The sequence below is a fragment of the Lycium ferocissimum genome, chromosome 9 (genome assembly GCF_029784015.1).
Source record: "Lycium ferocissimum isolate CSIRO_LF1 chromosome 9, AGI_CSIRO_Lferr_CH_V1, whole genome shotgun sequence".
NCBI lineage: Eukaryota > Viridiplantae > Streptophyta > Magnoliopsida > Solanales > Solanaceae > Lycium > Lycium ferocissimum.
The window spans coordinates 47,975,947-48,000,644 of NC_081350.1; the positions used below are offsets into that span (position 1 = coordinate 47,975,947).

General features: G+C 35.9%; 2 protein-coding genes and 1 pseudogene across 2 annotated transcripts; all 3 read right to left on the reverse strand.

Annotated features, from left to right (window-relative positions):
• Positions 1–4,495: 4,495 nt before the first annotated feature.
• Positions 4,496–8,386, reverse strand: LOC132029303 (potassium transporter 5-like; annotated as a pseudogene).
• Positions 8,387–9,383: 997 nt separating this feature from the next.
• LOC132029305 (potassium transporter 5-like) lies at positions 9,384–10,040 on the reverse strand. The gene has a single exon (XM_059418613.1). It carries the CDS (start codon positions 9,920–9,922, stop codon positions 9,587–9,589), a length of 336 nt encoding a protein of 111 aa, XP_059274596.1. The 5' UTR covers positions 9,923–10,040; the 3' UTR covers positions 9,384–9,586.
• On the reverse strand, positions 9,384–15,823 carry LOC132029304 (potassium transporter 5-like). Its single transcript, XM_059418612.1, has 8 exons — positions 15,635–15,823; positions 14,110–14,332; positions 13,140–13,388; positions 12,999–13,037; positions 11,872–12,132; positions 11,731–11,783; positions 11,484–11,598; positions 9,384–10,878 (listed from the first exon to the last, which is right to left on the reverse strand). Exons 1-8 carry the CDS (start codon positions 15,791–15,793, stop codon positions 10,052–10,054), a joined length of 1,926 nt encoding a protein of 641 aa, XP_059274595.1. The 5' UTR covers positions 15,794–15,823; the 3' UTR covers positions 9,384–10,051.
• Positions 15,824–24,698: the final 8,875 nt, after the last annotated feature.

Genomic DNA, 24,698 nt, shown 5'->3' on the forward strand with positions numbered 1-24,698 from the left:
AACCTTCTTATACCTACCACCATTGCGGTATAGAGGGTCACATGAAGAAGAATTGCTACAAATGGCTAGAGGAGCAAGGCAAGAGCAGTTCTCAACCGAAGAACAAGGGTGGTGAAGCGCTCATCACAATCTCGAGGTGATGTAGCATCTGCGCTACCCATGATGAGACATGCCTTCACGTCTCGAAGAAGACACGGAATGGGTGGTAGATGCTTTATGCATCACTACGCACGTAACTCCCCGGTACTACTTCCGCGACATACAAAGTGGAGACTTTGGAGCGGTGAAGATGGGTAATTCCGGTTCCTGGAATGGCGGGTTGGTGATATACAAATAAAGATAGGTACGGGAGCACAATCACTTTGAAGGATGTCGGACATGTGCCGGATCTTCGGCTCGATCTCACCGTCGGTGGTATCTCTTGACAAACGCAATTATGAAAACCATTTTAGCGAGAGGCACATGGAAAATGTCAAAGGGCGTTTTGACAATTGCTCGAGGACATGTTTGTGGCACATTGTACAAAACGCATTTGAGAATTTGTACAGACAGCCTCAACATTGCAGAGGAGGCTTCTCAGGATTTATGGCACCAGAGACTCGGCCACGCTGAGCGAGAAAGGGTTGACTACCTTGATGAAGAAGAATCTTATCAATGTTGACAAGAACGTATGCACCTTTTTCCTTGCAATCATTGTCTATTTGGTAAGCGACACGAGTATCATTTAATTTCACTTCAACAAAAAGATCGAGTTGTTAAGTTTGGTACACTCGATGTACGTGGTCTATGGAGGTTGAATCACTCGGTGGAAAACGGATATTTTTCGACTTTTATCGATGATGCTTCTCGGAAAGTGTGGGTGTATTTCACGAAGACGAAAGACCGAGGTGTTCGAGTGCTTCCAAGTCATTTCACGTCTTGGTGGAACGTGAAACGGGAAAGAAGGCGAAATGTCTCCGTCTGATAATGGAGGCGAGTATACTTCCAGGCGTTCAATGCGTATTGCGAGCATATGGCATTCGACATGAGAAGTCGGTACCACGCACCCCTCGGCACGATGGCGTTCTTTGAAAGAATGAACCAGGACTATCATGGAGCGTGTCGGAGCATCGCCGAATATGGCTAAACTTCAAAGCCATTTTGGGGAGAAACGATCAATACCACGTGTTATCTCGTCGGCCGATCACCTTCGGTACCACTCAACTTTGAAGTTCCGGAAGGCTATGGACGGTAAGGATCCTACATACTCACATCTTAGAGTATTTGGGTGTTCATCATATGCACATGTATCCAAGAGCTCGGACGGAAGCTTGATGCGAGAACTATCCCGTGCGTTTTCATTGGCTACGGAAATGAAGAGTTTGGATACGAGGTTATGGGATCCTAAGGAGAAAAAAAAGTGATCGAAGCGGACGTTGTGTTTCACGAAAATACGACAATAGAAGACATTGAAAAATCCACGATGTCTCGAAGTCAAATGAGGGTGCTCGAAGTTTCAAATGAAGCACCGAATTGTTCTTGAGAAATAATGACGAAGTGCCGGAAGAAAACTCGAAGCGAGAAGAAGATGAGGAGACGAGAAGAGAGTCTTTGAGCAAGGGGAGCCACACCCAGCCTCACCGAGAACCGTCACACGACACGAGATGATGGTAGTTCTTCTCGGATGGCTCCAATGCTCGTAGATGCAACGAGGCCATATACCATCAAAAAGGTACTCGTCGTCGAATACCTTTTGCTTGCGAAGATGGAGAGACGGAGAGTTTTCGAAAGCGATGTCTCATAAGGATAAAGCAAAATGGGCGTAGCAATGCGGGGATGAGTTAGAATCTCTGCTTGAGAAAAATCAAACTTATGAGATCGTAGAACTTCGAAAGGGAAGAAGACGCGAGAAACAAATGGGTGTTCAAGTTAAAGAAGGATGCAAGCGGACAAGTGGTGAAACACAAAGCTCGGTTGGTTGTCAAAGGGTTCCCGGCGGAAGAAAGGAATTGACTTTGATGAGATCTTTGCACCGATTGTCAAGATGACCTCGGTCCGAGTTATACTTGGCTTGGCGGCAAGTATGAACTTGGAGCTTGAACGGATGGATGTGAAGACGGCATTTCTTCACGGAGATTTGAAAGAAGAAATCTATATGCGACGACGAGAAGGTTTTGAGGTTTTCGTGATAATCTCGTGTGCAAGCTATCTAAAAAGCTTGTATGGTTTGAAGCGAGCACCAAGGCGAGTGGAATAAGAAGTTTGACTCATGCATGAAGAGTCGAGGCTACAAGAAGACTACTTTGCGGATGAGTTTGTATACATCAAGGAGACTTCCGGACGGTACCGCCATTTGCTTTCTACTATATGTAGATGACGTGTTGATCGTTGGGAAAGACCCAGTGAAGATAAACCAACTAAAGAAAGAACTCTCTAAGTCTTTTGATATGAAAGACTTAGGACCGGCTCAACAAATTCTTGGGATGCAAATCACTCGGGACGGGAAGAATCGCAAGTTATGGCTATCTCGAAGAAGTACATTGAACGGGTACTTGAGAGATTCAACATGAATAATACCAAACCCGAGTTAGTGTTCCACTTGCGAATCACTTCAAGTTGAGCAAAAGAACATGTCCCACATCGAGGAAGAGATCGGGGAGATGTCGGCGGTGCCTATTCTTCGGCGGTTGGAAGTCGATGTATGCCATGGTATGCACACGGCCGGATATCGCTCGTACGGTGGGTACGGTGAGTCGGTTTCTCTCCAACCGGGAAGGAGCATTGGGAGAAGCGATCAAATGGATTCTCGGATACTTGAAGGGTACCACGAAGTTATGTCTTTGCTACGGTGGGTGATCCGGTCTTGGAAGGCTATACGAGATGCGATATGGCCGGAGATATTGATAGTAGAAAATCTACTTCGGGATATATCTGTTTTTGCGGGGAGCTATTTCCTGGCAATCAAGATTGCGGAAGTGTGTCGCTTTATCTACAACGAAGCGGAATACATTCTTTGCCCGAAAGCGGTAAAGAAATGTTGTGGCTAAAGCGCTATCTCCGAGAACTTGGGATCCGGCGAGAAAGAGTACAAGATACGTTGTGACGATCGAGTGCTGCTAGACTTGACGAGAACTCCGTGTATCATTCCCGTACAAAACATATTGATGTTCGGTATCCTTGGATACGCGGACGATTGATCAACAAGCTTGTTGAGACTAGTGAAGATCAACACAAGGAGAATCCATCGGAACATCTTGACAAAGGTGGTGACACGAGATAAGCTAGAACTATGCGAGAGACATAGTCGGGATGCTTTATTACGAATATGCAGGAAGGGGGAGAATTGAAGAATTCAATTTCAGGGACATATCCGATTACAAGCAAATTGAAGAATTCAACTCTTAGCAATTTCTATGAAGCTTCTCTAAACCTATGAATGACAAGGGATGCTCACACCTAGAGTCACCTTCACTCTCACCAACCATTGAAGCTTCCTCAACACCTCAGCATCCTACCTAGCTTCCTCCTACCTAGTTTTGGTCCTATAAATAGAGAAGCTTGTAAAGCTTTCTATAAGCAGATATTAGATCATCACAGCACAACCAAGAAGAGTTGTGTAATATCCTTGAGAGATTTGTGAGGTTTTTTTTTTAGAGTTTTTGTTAGAGCTTGTATGTCTCTTATTTCTATTCTTGAAAGTAATAGAAGTATTTTTCTCTCATATTAGCTTGATACTTTGATTTCCCCAACACCATATGGGTACGGGTGCAGGGATTCGGTTATGAAAATTCAAAATAATAAAAATAGAGCTATAACATTGGTTTCTCTCATTTTGGCCTGAAACATGAAGCAACAAATATGAGATAAAAGGACTATAATATTGAAGGTATGTTATTTCCCATTGTCTAAAATCTATTTTATCTTTTATTTTGAGAAATCAAAATATAAGTGATTTAACAGCTAGAAGACTTTAGTCATGTATTATGCAACCTTGCTATAATCTCTAGCTTCGCGGATCGTGGTAGAGTTTGATATTTCAAGCATTCATGTCCCAAGCCGTTTTGTCCTGTTTAATCCATTTAATTTTACCATTTTTTTAGTTCTTTGTTTTGATAAGAAACAAGAGTTTTGATATAGATTGTGTGTATTGCATCCCGGTGTCTAGAGCTTGCTACTTACTGACAGTGACTTTGTTGATCAAGGTTTATTTTTAACACGACATCTGCTCTGACTAGCACAGCAATTAGTAACATTTATGTCGATAGGATTTTACGAGGAACATAGTCCGTCCATTAATCACTGAGGCATATCTTGTTTTTACAAATGTGAGACCAGTTGGAACCTGGAGTAGAGGGAGTGTGTAAGTACCATAAATCACTTTTTCTAAAATTGTGGATGTTTAAAGAAGTATTCGAGAGAGGTTGTAATACTAGTAGAAAACTGTTTGAACTCATGAAATGCAGTGTGAAACAGATTGGAATTTGGAATAGAGGGAAGACAGGAAGTATGTAATACATTTAAAAAGAAGTCTTAAAGAGTACAGTCACATCACTTAAACTGAAAGCTTGCACACATTACAGGACAAAACAGAACAAGGCATACAAACTGCGGAAATCATAGTATTTTTTTCTCTGTTTGTTATATGTGAGTATTTGATAGTAGCACATCCGCCATGATTGTTTGTTATGTGAGTATGATTTTGAGTAACTAGGCACAGTTATAGTTCATATGTCATTCCGACCCTTAACTGCCTAGTCTCAGGAATGGCCATAACTTTCTCACCTTGCCTGAAGTTCTTTCGCAAGAAATTATAAGCATAGTTGACAACAAATTTCTTGTTTAGTCACCACTTCTGCTCCTCCCAGCAGATAAAACACCCCTTGCGCCTTAGCTTTTTCCACAAATTGCATCTCTTCTTCTGTGTAGACCACCATTGACGACGATTTTCCAGCCACTAGTTGCCCAGATGCTGGTTCAATTTCTCTGTCTGCGGCTTGATCATCATGTGCTGCAAGAATATAATGTTCTTGTCGAAAGAACTCTTTCAAATGTTCCACCAACTGGTTTTCGAAGTCCTCCAAAAGTTGATCATTGTAACCTAACCTAATTACACACAGAAACACCTTATATTCTCTAGGTTCAACGTGACTGAACAAGAAACGTTCCTCGAGTGCTACTTCATTTATAGGAATGGATTTAATTGACACCAGAACTATAATAGAATGGACCGATGAAATATTGGAGACAAAGTGAGGAAATATTGGTGGAATCCCCTGCACTTGTCCAGAATAAAGTAATCCAATTCCAAGTACTCTTTTGATGTCTGGATTCTTTTCTAAGTCCCTAACGTAATCACTCACCTTGTTATTGCGCTCGAATTGGTATATGAGATTTTGACATAGTGCCAAATCCCCATAATTATCACGAGCGCAAATGAAAATGCCAAAGGTAGAAAACCACCTTCCGTGAGTTTTGTCAGCTAAGCGGATAGATATGTAGATTCTATGGAAACGAACACCACGTAGAACAGGGCGATCCACCATATGCTGATTTTCCATACAACAAGCATTATTAACGTCACCATATTTGTGGTTATTATCTCTGCAGTAACCACAGCAATTCCATAAGCGTGTCCCAATTTTTCTGTGGTTTTGAAGCTGAGAGTAACTAGAACACAAGCAACCATGAGGGAGTAATTGAGTTCAGGAATGTAAACTTGACCCTCATATTTGGCTGATGTGTGAATTACCTTCACCCTCGGGAAACAATGTAAATCTTGGGCCTGAGCCACAATAGAAAAGGTTCCCGATATCATCGCCTGACTTGCGATAATGGCAGCAGCGACAGCCACTACAAATGTTGGCCAGTAAAGTGGATCTGTAAGTAGCACAAATAAACCAATTATGTGTGGTCTTAAACACGACATAACATGTGACAGTAAAAGTTTCTCATTAAGAGTAAAATGAAAAGTTTAAAAGTTAAAGTTTCCGATCTGGAATTCTGTTATTCTATTAGGAGTTGACTAATAAGGAAACATGTCACATAAACTGAAATAGAGGGATTTAACTGCTTCTAACTTGGAAAATAGAGTAAATAAGTTGTTGTAACCACACTGATAGTATAAATCTTTTTCACACTGTCGGGGTATAGAACTTGCACCAGTTTGTATATAAAATGTTTTCTTCTGGTACTTAATATTGGTCTGTTATATATATATATATATACTGTTCCTTCTGTTCCCAAGATTCCTTCAATGTCAACTTTATTAAACTTATAGGGTTAACAAATTGTTACAGTTAAGGAATATGATATAAAGGGGGGGGGGGGGGGGGGGGGGGGTGTGTGTGGGGGGGTTGAGACTTGCCTGGAGCTGATTCATAGAAAGTATTGCCCACATTTTCAGGAAATTCTGAGAGGTAAGCAGCTTGCCCAATGTAAGCAGATAGGATAGATGGAAATACGAGGCAACTGAAGCTTATCTGCATTACATATATACAAATGTGAGTCCATTATAGACAGTATTTGAAAGCACATATTTATTATTTTATACTTGTATAGAACTAGAAAACATCACGCTATTTTCAGCAGGTGGGGCAAAGAAAAAATGATGAACAGAACTTACTTGAATAGACCGCACACTGAAGTGACCCAAATCAGCAAACATAGGAAAACTCCGAACCTATATATATAGTTTCAAAAAAGAGTCTTTCAACACAGACGAGAAAAATAATACTAGTATATTCACACTTTCAGTATGTATAAATTAGATCCGAACCTGTAATGCAGAGGAAAACTCCACCAAGAGAAATCCATCCTTTTTTACCATTTCTTTTGAAGTAGTAAATAATGTACATGGGATGAAAGGCACGTAAGACGCCCACATCATACTTGAACAAGTTGTAGAGACCGATGCCACTTATAAACAGAAACCAAATGCATATGGCTGGAGCAAATGTATATCCCACCTTGTCTGTACCCAAACGTTGAACACAGAAAAGGGCTACAAGTATTGCAATGGAAACACCCACAGCAGCCTCTGCACAAAAAAATCTTTATCCATTAGCATCCCATTATACTACAAAAAGATTATGTAAATGTGATGACAAGAAAATCCTGAAAAACTTGTTGTTACAAAAGATGGGCATTGCAAAATTTTGTAACGGATTATCACCTTGGCCTAGTGGTTTATTCCACTTACGGCGAAGAGAACTGCATGAGAAAGCACCACATTAAACAAAAGTACTGTTGATATAATATAGCTTAAAATGATAATAAATCTATTGAGTACGATGGAGTATATGTTTAATATGTATTTAACTAGTGACCTGAGATGCAAGGAGTGAGAACTCCATCGCCAATGACCATAGAAGTTCCGAGGATGGCTATGAAGAATAGAAATATTTTTGCAAGTTTACTGTGCTCTAACTTATGCATGATCTTCTGAGCTCGTTTGAATTGATTTGATTGTCCGTCTAGACTGTAGTGCGAAATCTTTGTGTCGTCTGGCTCCAGGTTTGGGATGAGACTCACTTTTGCATATCGACATATTAGGGAATACAATCCAAATGCTCCCCCTGCATGCGAGCGTACCAAATTAATTAATGCCTCTGTATTATTTTCCACTGGTCTCTATATTATTTTCTACTGGTCATTGACTGAACGCCAAATTTAGGTAAGAAAGCAAAAGTTTGGTTTAAGTGAAACAACACATACGAAGTAATACTTACCATTGTCATTGTCGTTGGCCATAAGACAACGAAGACATATTTTGTCATAGGTACGAGGACTATGGTATATATGACGAGGGACAACACCCCAAGAATGTCATCCCCATGTCCAATTTTACCATCAGTGAATGTACTTTGAAAAACATAGAGAGGAGAAGTCCCTATGTCTCCGCAGATAACTCCTACTGACTGAAATGCTAAACTCAGTATTGTCCTCCAATCAGCCTGCATACAGTAGCAAATACCCATTACAGTCATGTCATGGTAGTATCGATGTATATTAAGTTAATTATGCAATACAGTCATGTCTCAGTAGTATCGACATATATTCGTTAAATCCATATATACCTTAAACGCTTGTCTTGCTGAAGGGAAAGAAACTTTTTCAGCTTCCAAGTTGAGGGAGTCGACAATGACTGAGCTTGCCATTTTCTTTGCCTTTGCCAATCCCCACATTTGCTCTTTATCTAGAACTTGACTACCAGCTCAATTCCCTTTTGTCCCAAACATTTTGTACTTAGCAGCAATTATTATATCCCGATTTAGTTGTCATGTATACTAGAAATAGTTATTCCTAGATTTTTGTCATTCTAGAAAATCAAGAAAAGGCTAATTATCTTTTTTCAACTTTACCCTTAGCATTAGTTGTTCTAGAAAGTAAAAGAAATTGATTACTTAAGTTTAAAGTTTACCCACACATGCCCCGCGCCAAATAGTAATTTTTGTTTTCAACCCTGCTTAATTTTTTTTGAGTAATGACAAATTTTAATGATCCATTTATCTGTTTTTCACTCAACATCTTGAACTAATAATTGTGCTATTTATAAAACAGTTTAGGACTAAACTCACCTTAGAAATACTGGTTTGACAACTAGTACTCAATTTCAATTTTTCTGGTCATAAGAGCAGAAAAAATAGATTCAAAATCAGAAAAGAAGGGAGTAAACTTGCATCTGGAATCAACATGGTTCTAGTACAAGACAGACAATTTTATTCCCAAATCTAACTTGATTTAAATTTTTTCTTCACTGGCAAAAATGTAAGAGTTGGTGTGTGATTTTTCAATACGTTGGATAGTAAAATTCCTAGTGCCGATTGTTAATCTACGACCAAATAATTTATAAAAATGAGAATGTTTGGCTTAATTTAGCAATTGGTAGATACCTCTTTGTCTTTTGTTAGAGTTGACCAACATTACTATTAATAAGATAACACAATAATTGTACCTCAATATAACGTGAAGTCTACATTTTATTACCCAAAGAAAAAGAAGACCAGACAAAAGAATAATTTATACAGCAATGTTGTAACAGCTTTTATAGTATATCCAACCAATTGAATTCATAATAAGGGAACAAATCCTAACCCTTGAACAAAAGACTAAAAGAAGTACTCATTCTATATGTATTCATTTGGGATTTTCACTGGATATTCTGTATATCTCATGAGTTTTATGGGACCCGGGGGGGTGGGGGGGGGGGTTGGGCGTGGGTGGGGGGGGGGTGAGGAATACATAAAATCTCAACGCAATAATATTGTTCTTCAAGTTGGAACTTAAAATAGAGTGTTAGATTTCTACATCTGTAGTGGACATAAACTTGGTCTCCTTATATGATATTGGACAATCCATGAGCTAGCTTCTCATGTTGAATTAGGCCCAAGGGGCATTTGTTATCATAGAGTCAATAGAGGGAATATTACATTTCCAAACAAGTTCTATGAGTACAGTTACATTACTCAAGCTGAAAGCTTACACACATTGCACTTGATCAAAACAAAAGCTTTCACACATTATTAAGGGATAATATAAAAAGTAAAGATATACAAATTGCAGAAATCATACTATTAATCACACTGTTTGTTTGTTATGCGAGTCAGATTTATAGCTCATAAGTCATGCCGACCCTTAGCAGCCTTGTCTGAGGAATTGCCATAACTTTCTCCCCTTGCCTGAAATTCTTGCGCAAGAAATTATATCCATAGTTGATAAAAGCTTTCTTCACGAACGACGAATCTTGTTTAGCCACCACCTCAGCTTCTGCCAATAGATAGAACACTCCTTGCTCCTTAGCTTTTTCCACAAACTGCATCTCTTCTTGTCCCGAACTTGGAGGCACCACTTGTATTCTACTCGATGAACGATTAGACTGGGCTTGAACAGAACCAGTTGTTGATGATATTCTAGAATCTACTTCTTGTTGTAGGACTTCCTCCATGTGGACCCTGGATGATCTTCCAGGCACTAATTGGCCAGATACTGGTTCAGTTTCTCTATCCACAACTTGTTCATGTGCTGCAAGAATATAATGTTCTTGTCGGATGAACTTGTTTAATTATTCCACCAGTTAGTTTTCAAAATCGTTTGTATCTCCGAGTTGATCTTTGTACCCTAATCTAACTACACATCTGAACACCTTGTATTCTCTAGGCTCAACATGCCGGAACAAGAAACGTTCTTGTAGTTCTACTTTACTTATAGGAATGGATTTAATCGACACGAGAACTATGACAGAGTGGACAGAGGGAATATTGGACACAAAATGAGGAAAAATAGGTGGAATCCCCTGTACTAGTTCGGAGTATAGTAGTCCTATGCCGGGTACTCTTTTGATGTCTGGATTATTGGCTAAGTCCCTAATGTAGTCACTTGAAACCTTGTTATTGAGCTCGAATTGGTATCGAAGTTTTTGAACATAGTGCCAAGTTCCCATAATGATCACGAGCACGACCGAAAACGCCATGGGTAGATAACCACCTTGCGTGAATTTTGTTAGCTGGGCAGAGAAATAGGTAGATTCAATGGATAAGTACACCACGTAGAATAGGGTAATCCACCAGATCCTAGTCTTCCATATAACAAGCATTACTAATGTGACCATATGTGTGGTTATGATTTCAGCAATAACCACGGCAATACCATAAGCGTGTCCCAATTTTTCTGTGGTTTTGAAGCTGAGAGTAACTAGAACACAAGCAACCATAAGGAAGTAATTGAGTTCAGGGATGTAAACTTGACCCTCATATTTTGCTGATGTGTGAACTACTTTCACCCTTGGGAAACAACCTAGACCTTGGGCCTGAGCCACAATAGAAAAGGTTCCCGATATCATAGCTTGACTTGCAATAATAGCTGCAGCAACAGCCACTACAAATGTTGGCCAGTAAAGTGGATCTGTAACAAAACCAATAATATATGGTGTTAAATTAATATCAGTATACTTATTACAGAGAGTTACTTGCAACTACTGTTTAGTTAACCCGATTGTGTAAGTAATGGTTTTACAACTTCAGTCTATAAAAATTTATATTCCTTGTTTATATGATGTTATGTTATACTATGAACATAGTACATATACCTTCAAAACGAGAAGATCAATGTGGTGCCAGATTACCAGAATGTGAAGATCAATGTGGAGTAGAGAAAAGATGTGTACATTACCATATGCACTGTGTTTCCATAATTTCTCCATGGTCAATGTTTTACAACTAGATTTTCCAGACAAATTTCCGAAATTTTAACACGAAATAAGTCAACTACTAGGACTGATCTTCCAATACAATAGATCTTTATATTTTACTCTACTTTTTTGGAAGTCTATTTTCGAGTTCACTTAAAAAATTGGTGAAGTTGGCATAGAGTTTAAGTTTAATGTACTGACAGTATACCTTTTTTTTTATCCAATCAAGTCGGTTAAAAGGTAATTGTATGACTAAAATTAGAAAAGAATGTAATTGTAGGTATCTCAATTTAATTTTGTATTGATTGGTAAGACTTGCCTGGAATTGATTCATAGAAAGTATTCTCCACATTTTCAGGGAATCTTGAGAGGAAAGCAGCTTGCCCACTGTAAGCTGAGAGCAAAGCTGGACATACGAGGCAACTGAAGCTTATCTGCGTTACATATATACACATGGTGAGTTCACTTAGATTATACCAGGAAAAAAAAAATCAATTATACTTATTTAAAGACAAATTTAATTCTTCACTATGGGTTAATATTTTAATGAGATGAACAAGACTTACTTGAATAGAACGCACACTGAAGTGACCCAAATCAGCAAACATAGCTTCAGATCCTGTATAGTTTCATAGAACAGTCTTTCAACAAAGACGAGAAAAATATATGAAATTCATACTATCAGTATATATAAATCAAATCCGAACCTGTAATGCAGAGAAAAACTCCACCAAGAGAAATCCATCCCTTTTTACCATTTCTTTGGAAGTAGTTAATGATGTATTTGGGATTAAAGGCACGTAAGACAGTGATATCGTACTTGAACAAGTTGTAGAGGCCAATGCCACTTATAAACGCAAACCAAATGCATATGGCTGGAGCAAATGTATAACCCACCTTGTCTGTACCAAAACGTTGAACACAGAAAAGGGCTACCAATATTGCGATGGAAATACCCACAACAGCCCCTGCAGAAAAAAAATCGTTATCAATTAGTTGTTCATGTTGAAGTGAATTGTGTGATCGTATCATCCAAAGTTCAAGCTGGTAGAGAGAGCTAACTTTTATTTACTTAATTATATTTTCAACGAACCCCTCACGTGGGGTTTGATTCTTTTTCATCGGGTCAAACATGTGAAAATTCTTTTTTTTTTTTTTTTTTTTTTTTTTTATAACGGGTGCGGTGAGACTTGAACCCAGGACACTGTCTGCTCTGAGGCCATGTTAAAGTATGTGGTCATCTCATCTAAAAGCTTAAACTGTTATAGAGAGCACACTTTTATTTACTTAATGATGTCTTCAACACGAAACGTGCGAGCCTGATAATTTTTATGAGGCAAACACGTGGAAAGGACTCTAACCCAGGAGCTCTTGCCTGCTCTGATATACCATGTTGAAGTGTGGGAACATCTCATCTAAAATATCATGTTGAAGTGTGTAACCATCTCATCTAAAAGCAGAGATGAGATGGTCACACACTTTAATCTTAAACTGTTAGCAGAGATGAGATGGTCACACACTTTAATCTTAAACTGTTAGAGAGCACACTATCTGAATGAAAGAAGAAAAAAGGAAAGAGAGAGAATGATACTCCTCCTCCTGATTCAATTTGTAGTGTAATTTGATTGGGTACGAAGTTTTAAAAAGAATGACTTTTAGAACTTATGGTCTTAAACTTGTCATGAGATTTCCGTGACTATAAAAACATGTTATAAAGGTTAGATTTGAAAATTCAAAGTTAAATTGTATTCAAATATAAGAATAAATTTTCTTTATGTAACAAACTAATAAAGAAATATTGCTGCATAAAATGAAATGAAGGGAGTATTATCACCTTCGCCTAGAGGCTTTATTCCACTTACGGCGGAGAGAACTGCACCATGAGAAAGCACCAGATTAAAGAAAACTGTCGATCATATTATATAGCTTGAAATGATAAAATCATTAAGTATATGTTCAATGTTTAATTGATGACCTGAGATGCAAGGAGTGAGAACTCCATCACCAATAACCATAGATGTTCCAAGGATGGCAACGAAGACAAGAAAAACTTTTGCAATTTTACTGCTCTCCAACTTATGCCTGATCTTCAAAGCCCTTTTAAATTGATTGGATGGTATATCCAAATTGTAGTGTGAAAGCTCTCTGTCCTCAGGCTCCTGGTTTGGGATGAGACTCACTTTTGCATATCTACACATTAAAGAATACAACGCAAATGCTCCCCCTGAAATTCAAAAGAAACTAATTATAATCATCTTTGACTAAACACGAAGTTTAGATAAGAAAGAGAAAAAAACGGTGAGTATCATGAGAAGTATCTATGGAAGTTGTCGTCTTAAACATGTCTTTGATATGTTTATGATTATAAGAGCATATCATCATGGATAAATTCATCAGTTATTGATATTCTGATTTTTATCCTTATGATATCTAACTAAGCACATTTAATCATCAATTAATTAAAATGTACACTTTTGATACCTTGCTTGTGAAAATTCACAAACTATGAGAATTATTAATTGTTCCCTCGTTTAATTACCCATGTATTATTTTAAACTTGTATTTTTACTCAATTTGACGGTAATGTAGTTCTATAAAATGTCTAAATATAACATAATGTCTACATAAAGGGAGCAAACACACACTTTCTGATTAATTGAAGATTAAATATGTTGAGTCATAAATCACAAGACCAAATTTTGATTTTTCCAATAACCGAGAGGCCAAAAATGCTATTATCACAATGAAAAGTCTAAAGTCAAAAATATTTGACATATATAAATAGGTTCATAATATTTTAAATATAAATAGGTTCATTCTTTTCTAAGCAAATTAAATATGATATATATATATATATATATATATATATATATATATATATATATATATATATATATATATATATATATATATCATGTTGATTAAAATAACATCTTGTAACTTACCATCGCCATTGTCGTTGGCCCATAAGACAATGAAGACATATTTAGTCATAGGTACGAGGATTATAGTATATATAATGAGTGACAATACTCCCAAAATGTCATCCTTGTGTCCAATTTTATCTGTAAAAGTACTTGCATAAACGTAGAGAGGTGAAGTCCCTATGTCTCCATAGATAACTCCTACGGACTGAAATGCTAAACTCAATATTGTCTTCCAATCAGCCTGCAATTGCAAGTTAAATACTTTTAAGTATAGTCAAAGTTAAAACCCATGTTACCCAAAAGATACTATGTAGTAGAGCTATTACATATCTGGAAAATTAACAAGTTAAATTTATACGGATAATATTATAGGAATATTTACACGGTTAGCATGGGCAGATCCAATGTTTCAGTATTGGATCCATCTAAACACAACTATTAATTTTAAAGTGGATTATAGATTTTAGATGGAAACCCACAAATATTTTAGTACTTAACAAATATTAGATCTGAATGCGACATTTAATAGGAAGTTTAATGAATGGGGTAGAAGACTTTCAAGTCTTTCCTCAGACAGTTCGAAAGTCTTTCTTTGAATTATATATACGAGCATTAATTTTTAAAGTACAATAAATTTTAAAGTATAACGAGTTTGAAGGAGAGTCTTGGCGTAACAGGTAAAGTTGCTTCCATGTGATCAATAGGTTAGGGGTTAGAGCCGTGAAAACAACCTCTTGCAAAAATGCATGGTAAGGCTGCATATAATAGACTCCTGTGATGCGGTACTTCCCCGGACCTTGCGCATAATAGGGGCTTAGAGCCTGTTTGGATGGGCTTATGCCTATAAGCTGTTTGCAGCTTATAAGCTAAAAAAAATAAGTTGAGGTAGTCTAACTTATTTTTTTTTACTTATAAACGTTTTCAAATTATGTTCGCTTTAGATAAGCTAAGTCAAATGGGTCCAATTATTTTTTGAGCTTATTTTAAGCACAAAATGACTTTAAGCTGGCCAGCCAAACACTCAAAAAAGCTGAAAACAGCTTATAAGCAACTTATAAGCCAATCCAAACGGACTCTTAGTGCACCGGGCTGTCCTTTCTAAAATGATTTTAATGCTAAGGACCTAAACTAGAAGTCGAACAAGCCATCAAATCAGTTAAAATTATAGATGTATCTCTGACTGTATTTGTGTGTGTGTGTATATATATATTTACTCCATCCGTCCGATCTATGTGACATACTTTGAATCAACACGGAGTTTAAGAAAGAAAAAAATGGTTTAAAGCTTAGCAGTTTTAGAAACATAGCATAATGTTTGTGTGGATATAAATTTTTTGAAACCCGTAGCCTTAAACATATATAATTAAGTAACATTTATGTGGCGATAGAAGTTCCTCATTCAGGATACAATGAGAAATATACAGGTACGTTTTCAAATATAAAAATGTATCAATTTTCTTTGACAAACTATTGTAATAATGAATAATGAAATAGTGTCACGTAAACTGGAACAAGACAACTAAACGATAAGTTAAATTCATACCTGAGCGGCGTGTCTTGCTGGTGTAGAAGAAACTTTTCCGGCTTCCAAGTTGAGGGAATCAACACGAGTTAGCTTTGCCCATGACACTTTGCGATCTTTGAGCTGACCGCCATTAAAAGTATCTTCTGTGTGACGATCACTATCTGGTGAACTCGCCATTTCAGTTCACAGTTCTATTAATTTGCTTTTTTCAGCTCCTACACACTTGCTTTTTATAGGCCCACAAAACTCAAAGTTGAATATTAGACCGATTCCATTTGTCCCTACTTGCAGCAATTATTATAACCTTTAATATATACGGAATACATCGACTGCCTTTTAAATTTGCTAGTAATATAAGCAGAATATATCGACAGCAATTGTTATGCTTTACTTGAGCGGAGGGTCTATTGGAAATCACATATCTACCTTTACAAGGTAGGGGTAAGGCTGCGTACGCATCATCCACTCCAGATCCCACTCGTGGAATTACACTGGGTATATTGTTGTTGTTGAACTACTGACATATTCCGATTGAATATCCAGTCGAACATATGATAAAGTGTTCCTATCAGATGCTTTCGACTTAATATTGAAAAAGCCTGTGTGCGTTCTCCTACGCATATTACATGGATACATTAACCATATAAAATATGTTACCTCCTTTAATTATGCAGATCAACCTCAATTGGAACAGGACTGGAGTTTTAGGGGCTATAGAGACTAATGCATATAATTAAAGAAAGTGATATATTTTAAGTGGTTAACTTATATGCGTACTTAATGAGCGCTCGTCTGAGAACTCAGGCAAAAGCTTTTTCAAAATCTAAAAAAAAAAAAGCTTTATTATGTATTCAATAGAAACCAGCCGTAACTCGAATATCTAAATGAAATTTATATATTGACAAGTTTTAAACCCTCGATGGATTCCCTTTTAGCTCATATTCTTGTTTTTAGTTATATACCTCGTCATAATAGAGTATTATTATATAGTTTAATGTCAGCCTCAAAGCCCTTGTGAAGGCGTCTCGGATCTTTCCAGTGTATACATGGATTATATTATATGTATATGCTGTACACGGTATATACACGCATGTGTTCTGTACTAGGCTGATGCCTGTATGCATGCCAACCCTTCCTCAACTACCCCTTCCTGAGGCTGAGGCACATGGGACTAAGTTTAGATTAAAAGAATCTATATTTAATATATATATGAAAAATAAAAAATGTTATGTGTTGCATATAACTGATCTCCCTCTGTCTCAATTTATGTGATATACTTTGACTTGGCACGGAGTTTAAGAAACAAAAGAAGACTATTGAAATTTGTAGTTTAAAACAAGTCATAGATATTTGTGACACTAAATCATTTCATTAAGTGTAAAAGAAGAAGTTTTAAGTTAAATTATTTCTAAATATATAAGTGTATCCTTCGGACATACTAAAAAGGAAAGTGTATCATATAATTAAGACAAACGGATTACTAGTTGTATGAGAGAGATGGAATAATGGTAACTGTCTCTATATGATTTATATAGATCACGGGTTTGAGCTGTTGAAGCAGCCACTAATGCTTACATTAGGGTAAGTTGTCTACATCACACATCTTGTGGTGTGGCCCTTCCCCAGACCCTTACTAACGCTGGATGCTTTGTGCACCAGACAATCCTTTTTTTTCTTTATATAACTGATACTAGTTTTGTGAGTTTCATTTTGTCTCATGTTGGTGGACCCAAATCATATATTTTCGGGTCCACTAACTTTGACTTCACTTTTTAGTGAGACAAATGTAAGTTAAAACTAAAGGCTGGCCAGAGTTATGAGTCGCAAATAAAATATATATTAAAAAAATTGTTATTTTATTTTAATTTGTGTGTTACTTTCTTTTTAAATATGTTCTTAAAGGAATGCTACTTTTTATACGTAATAGCTTTTTAACTCTAACATCTACATGATATATTTAATTAACAACAAGATTAAAGATATTTCTATATAATACACTTTTTAAATTTTAATTATGTTCTTATAATATCTATAATACAGTAAATTTAGTGTAAAAATTCTTAAATATTAAATTCAAAAAATTTAAATTGTGCATCCATCGTGCACCCTTCAAAGCTTTCATGTCTTTACACGCATCTTTCCTAATCATTCATATAATTTTAACATATCTTGGTAGCATTATTGCGTTTTTTCTAAAAAGGCTGGCCATTGAATTCTTCAAGGAATTAAGGTTGCTAGATTAGCAAAGAAGTCAATCTTCTTTTCTCTCCTCTTGTGATGAGATATAAATAAACAAATAGAAGTGTATTTTTAAAACTGTTCGATAAAACAGTTAACATACTTTAATGTATTATTATTAGAGAATGTAGAAGTCATTGATACAAATCTCATTCACTATTTAAAAGAATTTTTATGTGCTTTAACTCATGAGAAAGAAACAGGCTCACATGTAAAGAAGTATGTTAAAATAAAATTAAGTTAATAAAAGTGTTTCTCTAATGCCTCAAATTTATGGGTGTCGAAACTAGCCCATAAAAACATGATCTGCAAACACGTTCTATTTACTAACTCATCCTATTTTACCCGCTCAATTAAGCTCATTTAAAAGTTGAGCTTCTTTGTATCTCAAATTGACCAATTAAGCTCATTTAAAAGTTGAGCTTCTTTGTATCTCAAATTGACCATGAGAAGCAACAACAACAACATACTCGTGTGATTCCATAGGTGGGTCTGGGGAGGATCGAGTGTACGAAAACCTTATTCCTGGTTACGGATACTTAGTTAGAGATTTGTATTTTAAGGATTTAAAGACAAGTAGGTCGTATCCAATCCCGGGAACTCTCCTTTTCGGGGTCAGTGCTTGTGATTGTAGGAGTTAGATTGAAAGAACTGAGCTTAAGAAATGAGAGAATAAAGCAAGACAAATAGGTATTCCAAGATAAATGATGAGCCCGGATGTATATTTCCTTAGAGAGAAAATAAGAGATAGGTTACAAGAGAGGAAGTGAGAATCCTTTAGCTTACATGATAAGCTATCTACATGAAAAACCAAAACAAGACTTTGCCACCCTAACATGTGGACGACGTGACGCGAGGTTACCCCCAACGTTGGCATAGCCAGTGGCTCTCTGATCTAGAACAGCGGATGTGACTGAAGTTGGTGGTAGTGAGTTACAGCTGTGAGGATTCCTCTGATCATCCCGAACACCCGGTCTCACGTGCGACCCCGAGCCAGTTTCTACCTAATACAATTCCTATGTTGTGTGAGGTACAAAGGTTGTTTCCGACAAAATCTTGACTCACAAAAAGCGTTTGCAGACCCATGAGAAACCTTGCCATTTTTTTTGTTTGATATGTTATATAAAATTACAATAATTGTTTCTTTAGGTAATTAACAAATTATAAGAATACAAGATAATAAACTAATGCTTGATAAGAGCTGGGTGGGTTGCGTTATGACCGATAATTTAACCTATTTTGATCTAGATCATTTCAGCTCAAGTAATTTTTGGCTAGTTACTGATCCGCTCTTTTTTCCTTTTTAAATTTTTTTTCTCTTTTAAAGTTATTCATCCATGGTGGATGAATTGGTTAATGATCCGCTCATACTAACTCAACCCATTTTAATTCGCTCAAATTCATCTCAACCAATTCATTTAATATCTCTATTTTAACTTCTAAATTGCTCGCATTGTTGTAATAACTATAGGCTGACGACTCTTTTAGGCATACAAATGATTTTCTTATTTACTAAGAAAACGATAGAGTTGACATTAGCATGATAGAGATATTTTTTGGAAAAGATGTGGCAAGTGGCAACTGATCACAGCAAAAAGTAAACAAGAGGACGTTATAATGAAGGAAAAAATAATATAGAGGTACCTTTCTAAATCCAAGGAAGACTTTAAAGGAAAACAAAAATGATACTGCGGTTGTCATATATCTAGAGGGTATATTCGGATTTTTAATGGGGTTTGGTGAATTAATCGATTCTTCAATTGAATAGCATGTTTGGTCAAATTTTTAAATTTATTTAATTTGAAAAGTGTTTTCCACTAAAAATGGTTTTCAAATAAGTTACGGGAAAGCAGTTTTTGCCAATATTAGAGCACTATTTTGTGTTTGAGCAATATTTCAAAAGTGCCTTTCGAGAAAAACTAATTTCTTTAGGTTCTGACAAACAGCTTCTGTTGCTACTCAAAAACAGTTGTTTTTTCCTCTAAAAGCTTTGGTCAAACACCTCAACTTTATAAAATAAGCATTTTTTTAGAAAGAAAAAAATATATTTTTGACTTCCTAATAGATTGGTCAAACACGCTAGAAGTATGTTGAATACCCTCAGCCAGTTCCGCTAAAGTAAGGCCAAGAGCTAATTTGGAGAATCACGCGTATCTTATTTATTCAGAGGGAACTTGATTTTAAAATGCAGTGATTGACAAATAAGCACTTTTCGAAAAGAAAACAAAAACTTTCTAAAATAAGCACTTTTTGGGAAGAAAAAAACACTTTCCGCTTCTTAAAAGCTTGGTCAAACATGCAAGAAGTATGTTGAATACCCTTATGTTGAATACCCTCGGCCAATTCCGCTACGTAAGGTCAAGACACTACTAGAAACATAGGGTTTTCCCACCGACATTCAGTGGGAAATTTGTGCTATAAAACATGATTTTCCCACCGAACCAGATCACTGGGAAAATGCATGGTGAGAAACAAGTTTCCATTGAAATGCTACGAAACTTCATAATTTTTTTGTGTGAAAACACTACTATTTAGGTTTTTCCCATAGACATTTAATGAAAAATAGCCACTGAACATTTTTTAGTGGGAAAATAGAGATTTTTTAATAGTGAGAGCAAATTTGGAGAATCACGGTATCTTACTTATTCAAGGGAGCTTGATTCTAAAATGGAGTGATTGAAAGAATCAACACTTTTTGAAAAGGAAAAAAAAACTTTCTAAAATAAGCACTTTTTGGAAAGGAAAAAAAAAACACTTTCCGTTTCTTAAAAGCTTGGCCAAACAGACTAGAAGTATGTTGAATTTCCTCAGCTGGTTCCTCATTGGGTAATGGTTAAACGGTTTTTCTTTTTAAAAAAAAAAAAAAGTGAGTAATAGGTGAGTTGGATTTTTCCAAAATAATTTGTGTATATATTTTATATGGGAATTGCTTATTATATTTTAAAATCCATTAAAAACATGAGCATTTGCTCTTTTACTTTCTGTTATACAAAGGTATAGTTTAAGTATATACAAAATTAAGTTAGATATTTCAGTGCAATGAATAATTAGTACTGGTACTATCTTGAAATTTACCCTATTAAAGCTACTTGTTTCTTGGGTGAAAATCATTTTAGTCCTCCAACTTTACTCTAAAAACCAAATACCTCCCCCAACATTGAACAATCGATATTTTCATCCTCTTATCTCAACTTCCGACCATTGACCGGTAACTTGAGAGTAGTTGACCGATCATCAAAGGGGTAAAACGGAATTTCACTTATATTCTTCATTAATTAGTGGGTATCCTAATTAATCATCTATAATTTTTCCACAATTTTCCTCCATTAATTAGTTATAACGCGTCTCTACCTTCTTATTTTTAATTGCATCAAGATTTATCAATTTGTGAATTAGGGTTAAGATCACATGATCACAAAGCTGAAAGGTTCTCTGGAAGTATGAAGTTGGCAGAGATACACTAGAATTAATTAACGGAGCAAAATTATGGAAAATATTATATATAATTAATTAGGGCACTCACTAATTAAGTAAGAATATAAGTGAAATTCCATTTTACCCCTTTGATGATCGGTCAACTTATCTAAAGTTAGTCAACTTATCTAAAGTTATCGGTTAATGGCCGGAAGTTGAGATAAAAAGATGAAAATGTCGATTTTTCAATGTTGGGGGAGGTATTTGATTTTTAGAGTAAAGTTGGAGGAGTAAAATGCTTTTCACCCCTTGTTTCTTTAAAGGCAAGTCAGTCAATATTTTAAGTTTTTTTTTTTTTTTTTTTTTTTTTCCACAGCCAATATCTTAAGTTCACAGTGATTATATGGAGCAGGTGTTTACCAATCTACAGTACTTAATTATGAAGTTATGTATTATCACACTTTTTAGGTTGAATTAACAGTTCATAGTGATGTCCACAGGTGCATCGTCTTAGCTTTATTTTGACAATCTCATTAACATAGCCATGATTAAATTCAGTATAGTACAGAAAGTATATATATAGTATTAAAATTGCAACATGAGGCTTTGAAAGTTTCTGGATTTAGGATTTAAGCTCTATAAATTCAACCTTTTCATTTTAGCATTGAATTCAGTTATTTTTTGAATTTATTATGTGTGGTGACAAACAGAGGCAAATTTATGTATTAATTTTGGGTCACGTGAAGACATGGTCACTCGACTAAACTTGATATATTATGTGTATAATTCTGAAAATATATCTAATAATTTTTTTTCCCTTTATTCTAATTACCCAAGTCTCAAAAGGCAAAAAAAATCAAAAAACCCCCATAGACGCTAAACTGCAACAAACCAAAGGCAAAAGAAATCAAAACACCCCATAACTAATGGTCAACCTATCCTCTTGAAATCCTGGATTCGCCTCTGGTGGCAAACAACACTGCATCTGCACTGTTCATAGTGCATACTCTTAAAAATAACCAAACTGCTGATAATATTAATAGGCAACATCAACAAAAATAAAAGTAATAATGTCAACAACAATAATAATATTATTTTTCTTCGTAATATAGATGGCGACATCAAAAATCTAAATGCAGTAAATGAAATCTCTGATGTTGCTCTTCTTCGTAATAATCCAAAATTCCAAATAAGACATTAACTATACTCTTTCCAAAAGTCCCTCCTTTTGAAAGAAATTTCCTTTATCATCGATTATATCACATCGTAGCGGAAGCAGAATTTTCACCAATTTTTTTTAAAGATACAAAAAAAGTAAAGACATTAAAATCAAGGGGATTCAACATCTAATATATATACATAAGAAAATTTAACTTTATATACACGATATAATTTTCCGGTAAAGGAGTTCGCATGAACCTCCTTCCGCACTGGCTCCGCTGAGGGTATTATGTACTCACATTAAATGTTTGCACCAAACAAATACATTACGAGTGTCACCAATTAAGGTGAGGATATCACCTAATTATAATTAAGTGAAAATTTAAATTTATATACATGACACATATCTTTGTTTGTCAATTTTCCACAACAACAACAGATTTTTTTTTTTTTTTTAGATGTTTTAGAGTTATAAAGTACTTAAAGATATGCAAGTTTATCTCCTGGTGAAGTTAAGACGTGTTGCATATGAATAATTTTAAATTTTCTATTTAACTTTAGTTTTTTAATACGCCGAATACTTGGAGTGCAAGTTCAGCTACGTGACTCGTGAAGCAGACGTGGACGTGAGGCTTGACACACAGGTCATCCCCAAGAGAGGAAGTTTCAAGTATTTGGGGTTAGTAATCCAAGATAATGGGGAGATTGACGATGATGTAACTCATCATGTTGGGGCGAGTGGATGAAATGAAGCCTCGCATCCGGTGTTCTGTATGATAAGAATATGTCGCCTAGACTTAAAGGTACGTAAGTTCTACATAATAGTGGTTAGACCGACTATGATATATGGGACGGAATGTTGGCCGGTCAAGAACTCTCATGTCCAGAAGATGAGAGTGACAGAGATGAGGATGCTGAGATGGATGTGTGGCATACCAGGAGAGATAAGATTAGGAATGAAGATATTTGGGATAAGGAGTGGCCCTCGTGGAGGGAAAGATGTGAGAAGTGATACTGAGATGGTTCAGGCATGTAAAAAGTAGATGTGAAGATGTCCTGGTAAAGAGGTGTGAGAGGCTGGTCGTAATGGTCTTGAGGAGGGATAGAGGTAGGCTTAAGAAGTACTGGGGTGAGGTGATTAGCCAGGAAATAACACAACTTCAGCTCACCGAGGACATGACCCTTGATAAAAGGATAATGAGGTCTAGAATTAGGGTAGAAGGTTCAGGGTAGTCGGGTGTATTTCTCTTCCATCCCCCGGATAATAGTATTACTCTTGTACTTTCTTATTCTTAGATCTCTATTATTACTTCTTGTTTCTTTAGCATTGTGATCTTATTATCTTGTTGTTGTTGTTTATGTTTTTTGCTATTGCCTCCTTTTTTATCTCTCTTTGAGCTGAGGGTCTATCAAAAACAACATTTCTATTTTTTTAAAGGTAGGATAAGGTCTGCGTACACACTATCCTCCTCAGATCCACTTATGAGATTACACTAAGGGCCTGTTTGGAAAGCCACCCATGTAATTGGAATTGGGTGTAATTGGGTGTATTTACATAGTTTGGCATATTTGTTTGACCAAGTAATTACACAGTTAGGTGAAAATTGGGTATAATTGAGAGGGTGTAATTACACTCTACAATTCTCAGGGGGAGGGGGGGGGGGCGGTGGGGGGTGTTGAGAATTGGGTGTAATTACACCCTGTAATTACATGGTTACTTTTTAGTTTGGTTCTTTTTTTTATTATTTTATTTTTATTTTTTATTTTTAATTTCTATTATTTTAATTTCTTTTTTATTTTGTACTTTTTAATTATTTTTATTTTTTAAAATGTTTTTTTCTTTTTATATTATTTATTTTTCATTTCTGTTCTTCTCATTCCCAGCCTTTACTTCTTGTGGTTCCATGTAATTGCTCGTATTTTTTTATTTTTTTATTTTATTCATTTAGCATAACCGTGTTATTATTCTAATTTTTGAAACTACACCTCTTAATATTGGAAAGAATGAGTCATTAACTAGCTTGGTATATAACGAGTGACGTTATTAAAGTAGAATTTCATTGTGAATGAGGTTATAGACTTATATTTTCCCTTTCTTTTGAATTATTTACTTAAGTTACGTTGGAACTTACTTATTTAATGTTGGAATTTGACATAAGATTATTATGTTATACTTTTTCTTTTGGATTTTGAATTTAGGTTATATTTTCAATTTTAAGTTATTTGCTCTCACATTGCATGTTGTTTATTTTTCACTTACATTTGATGG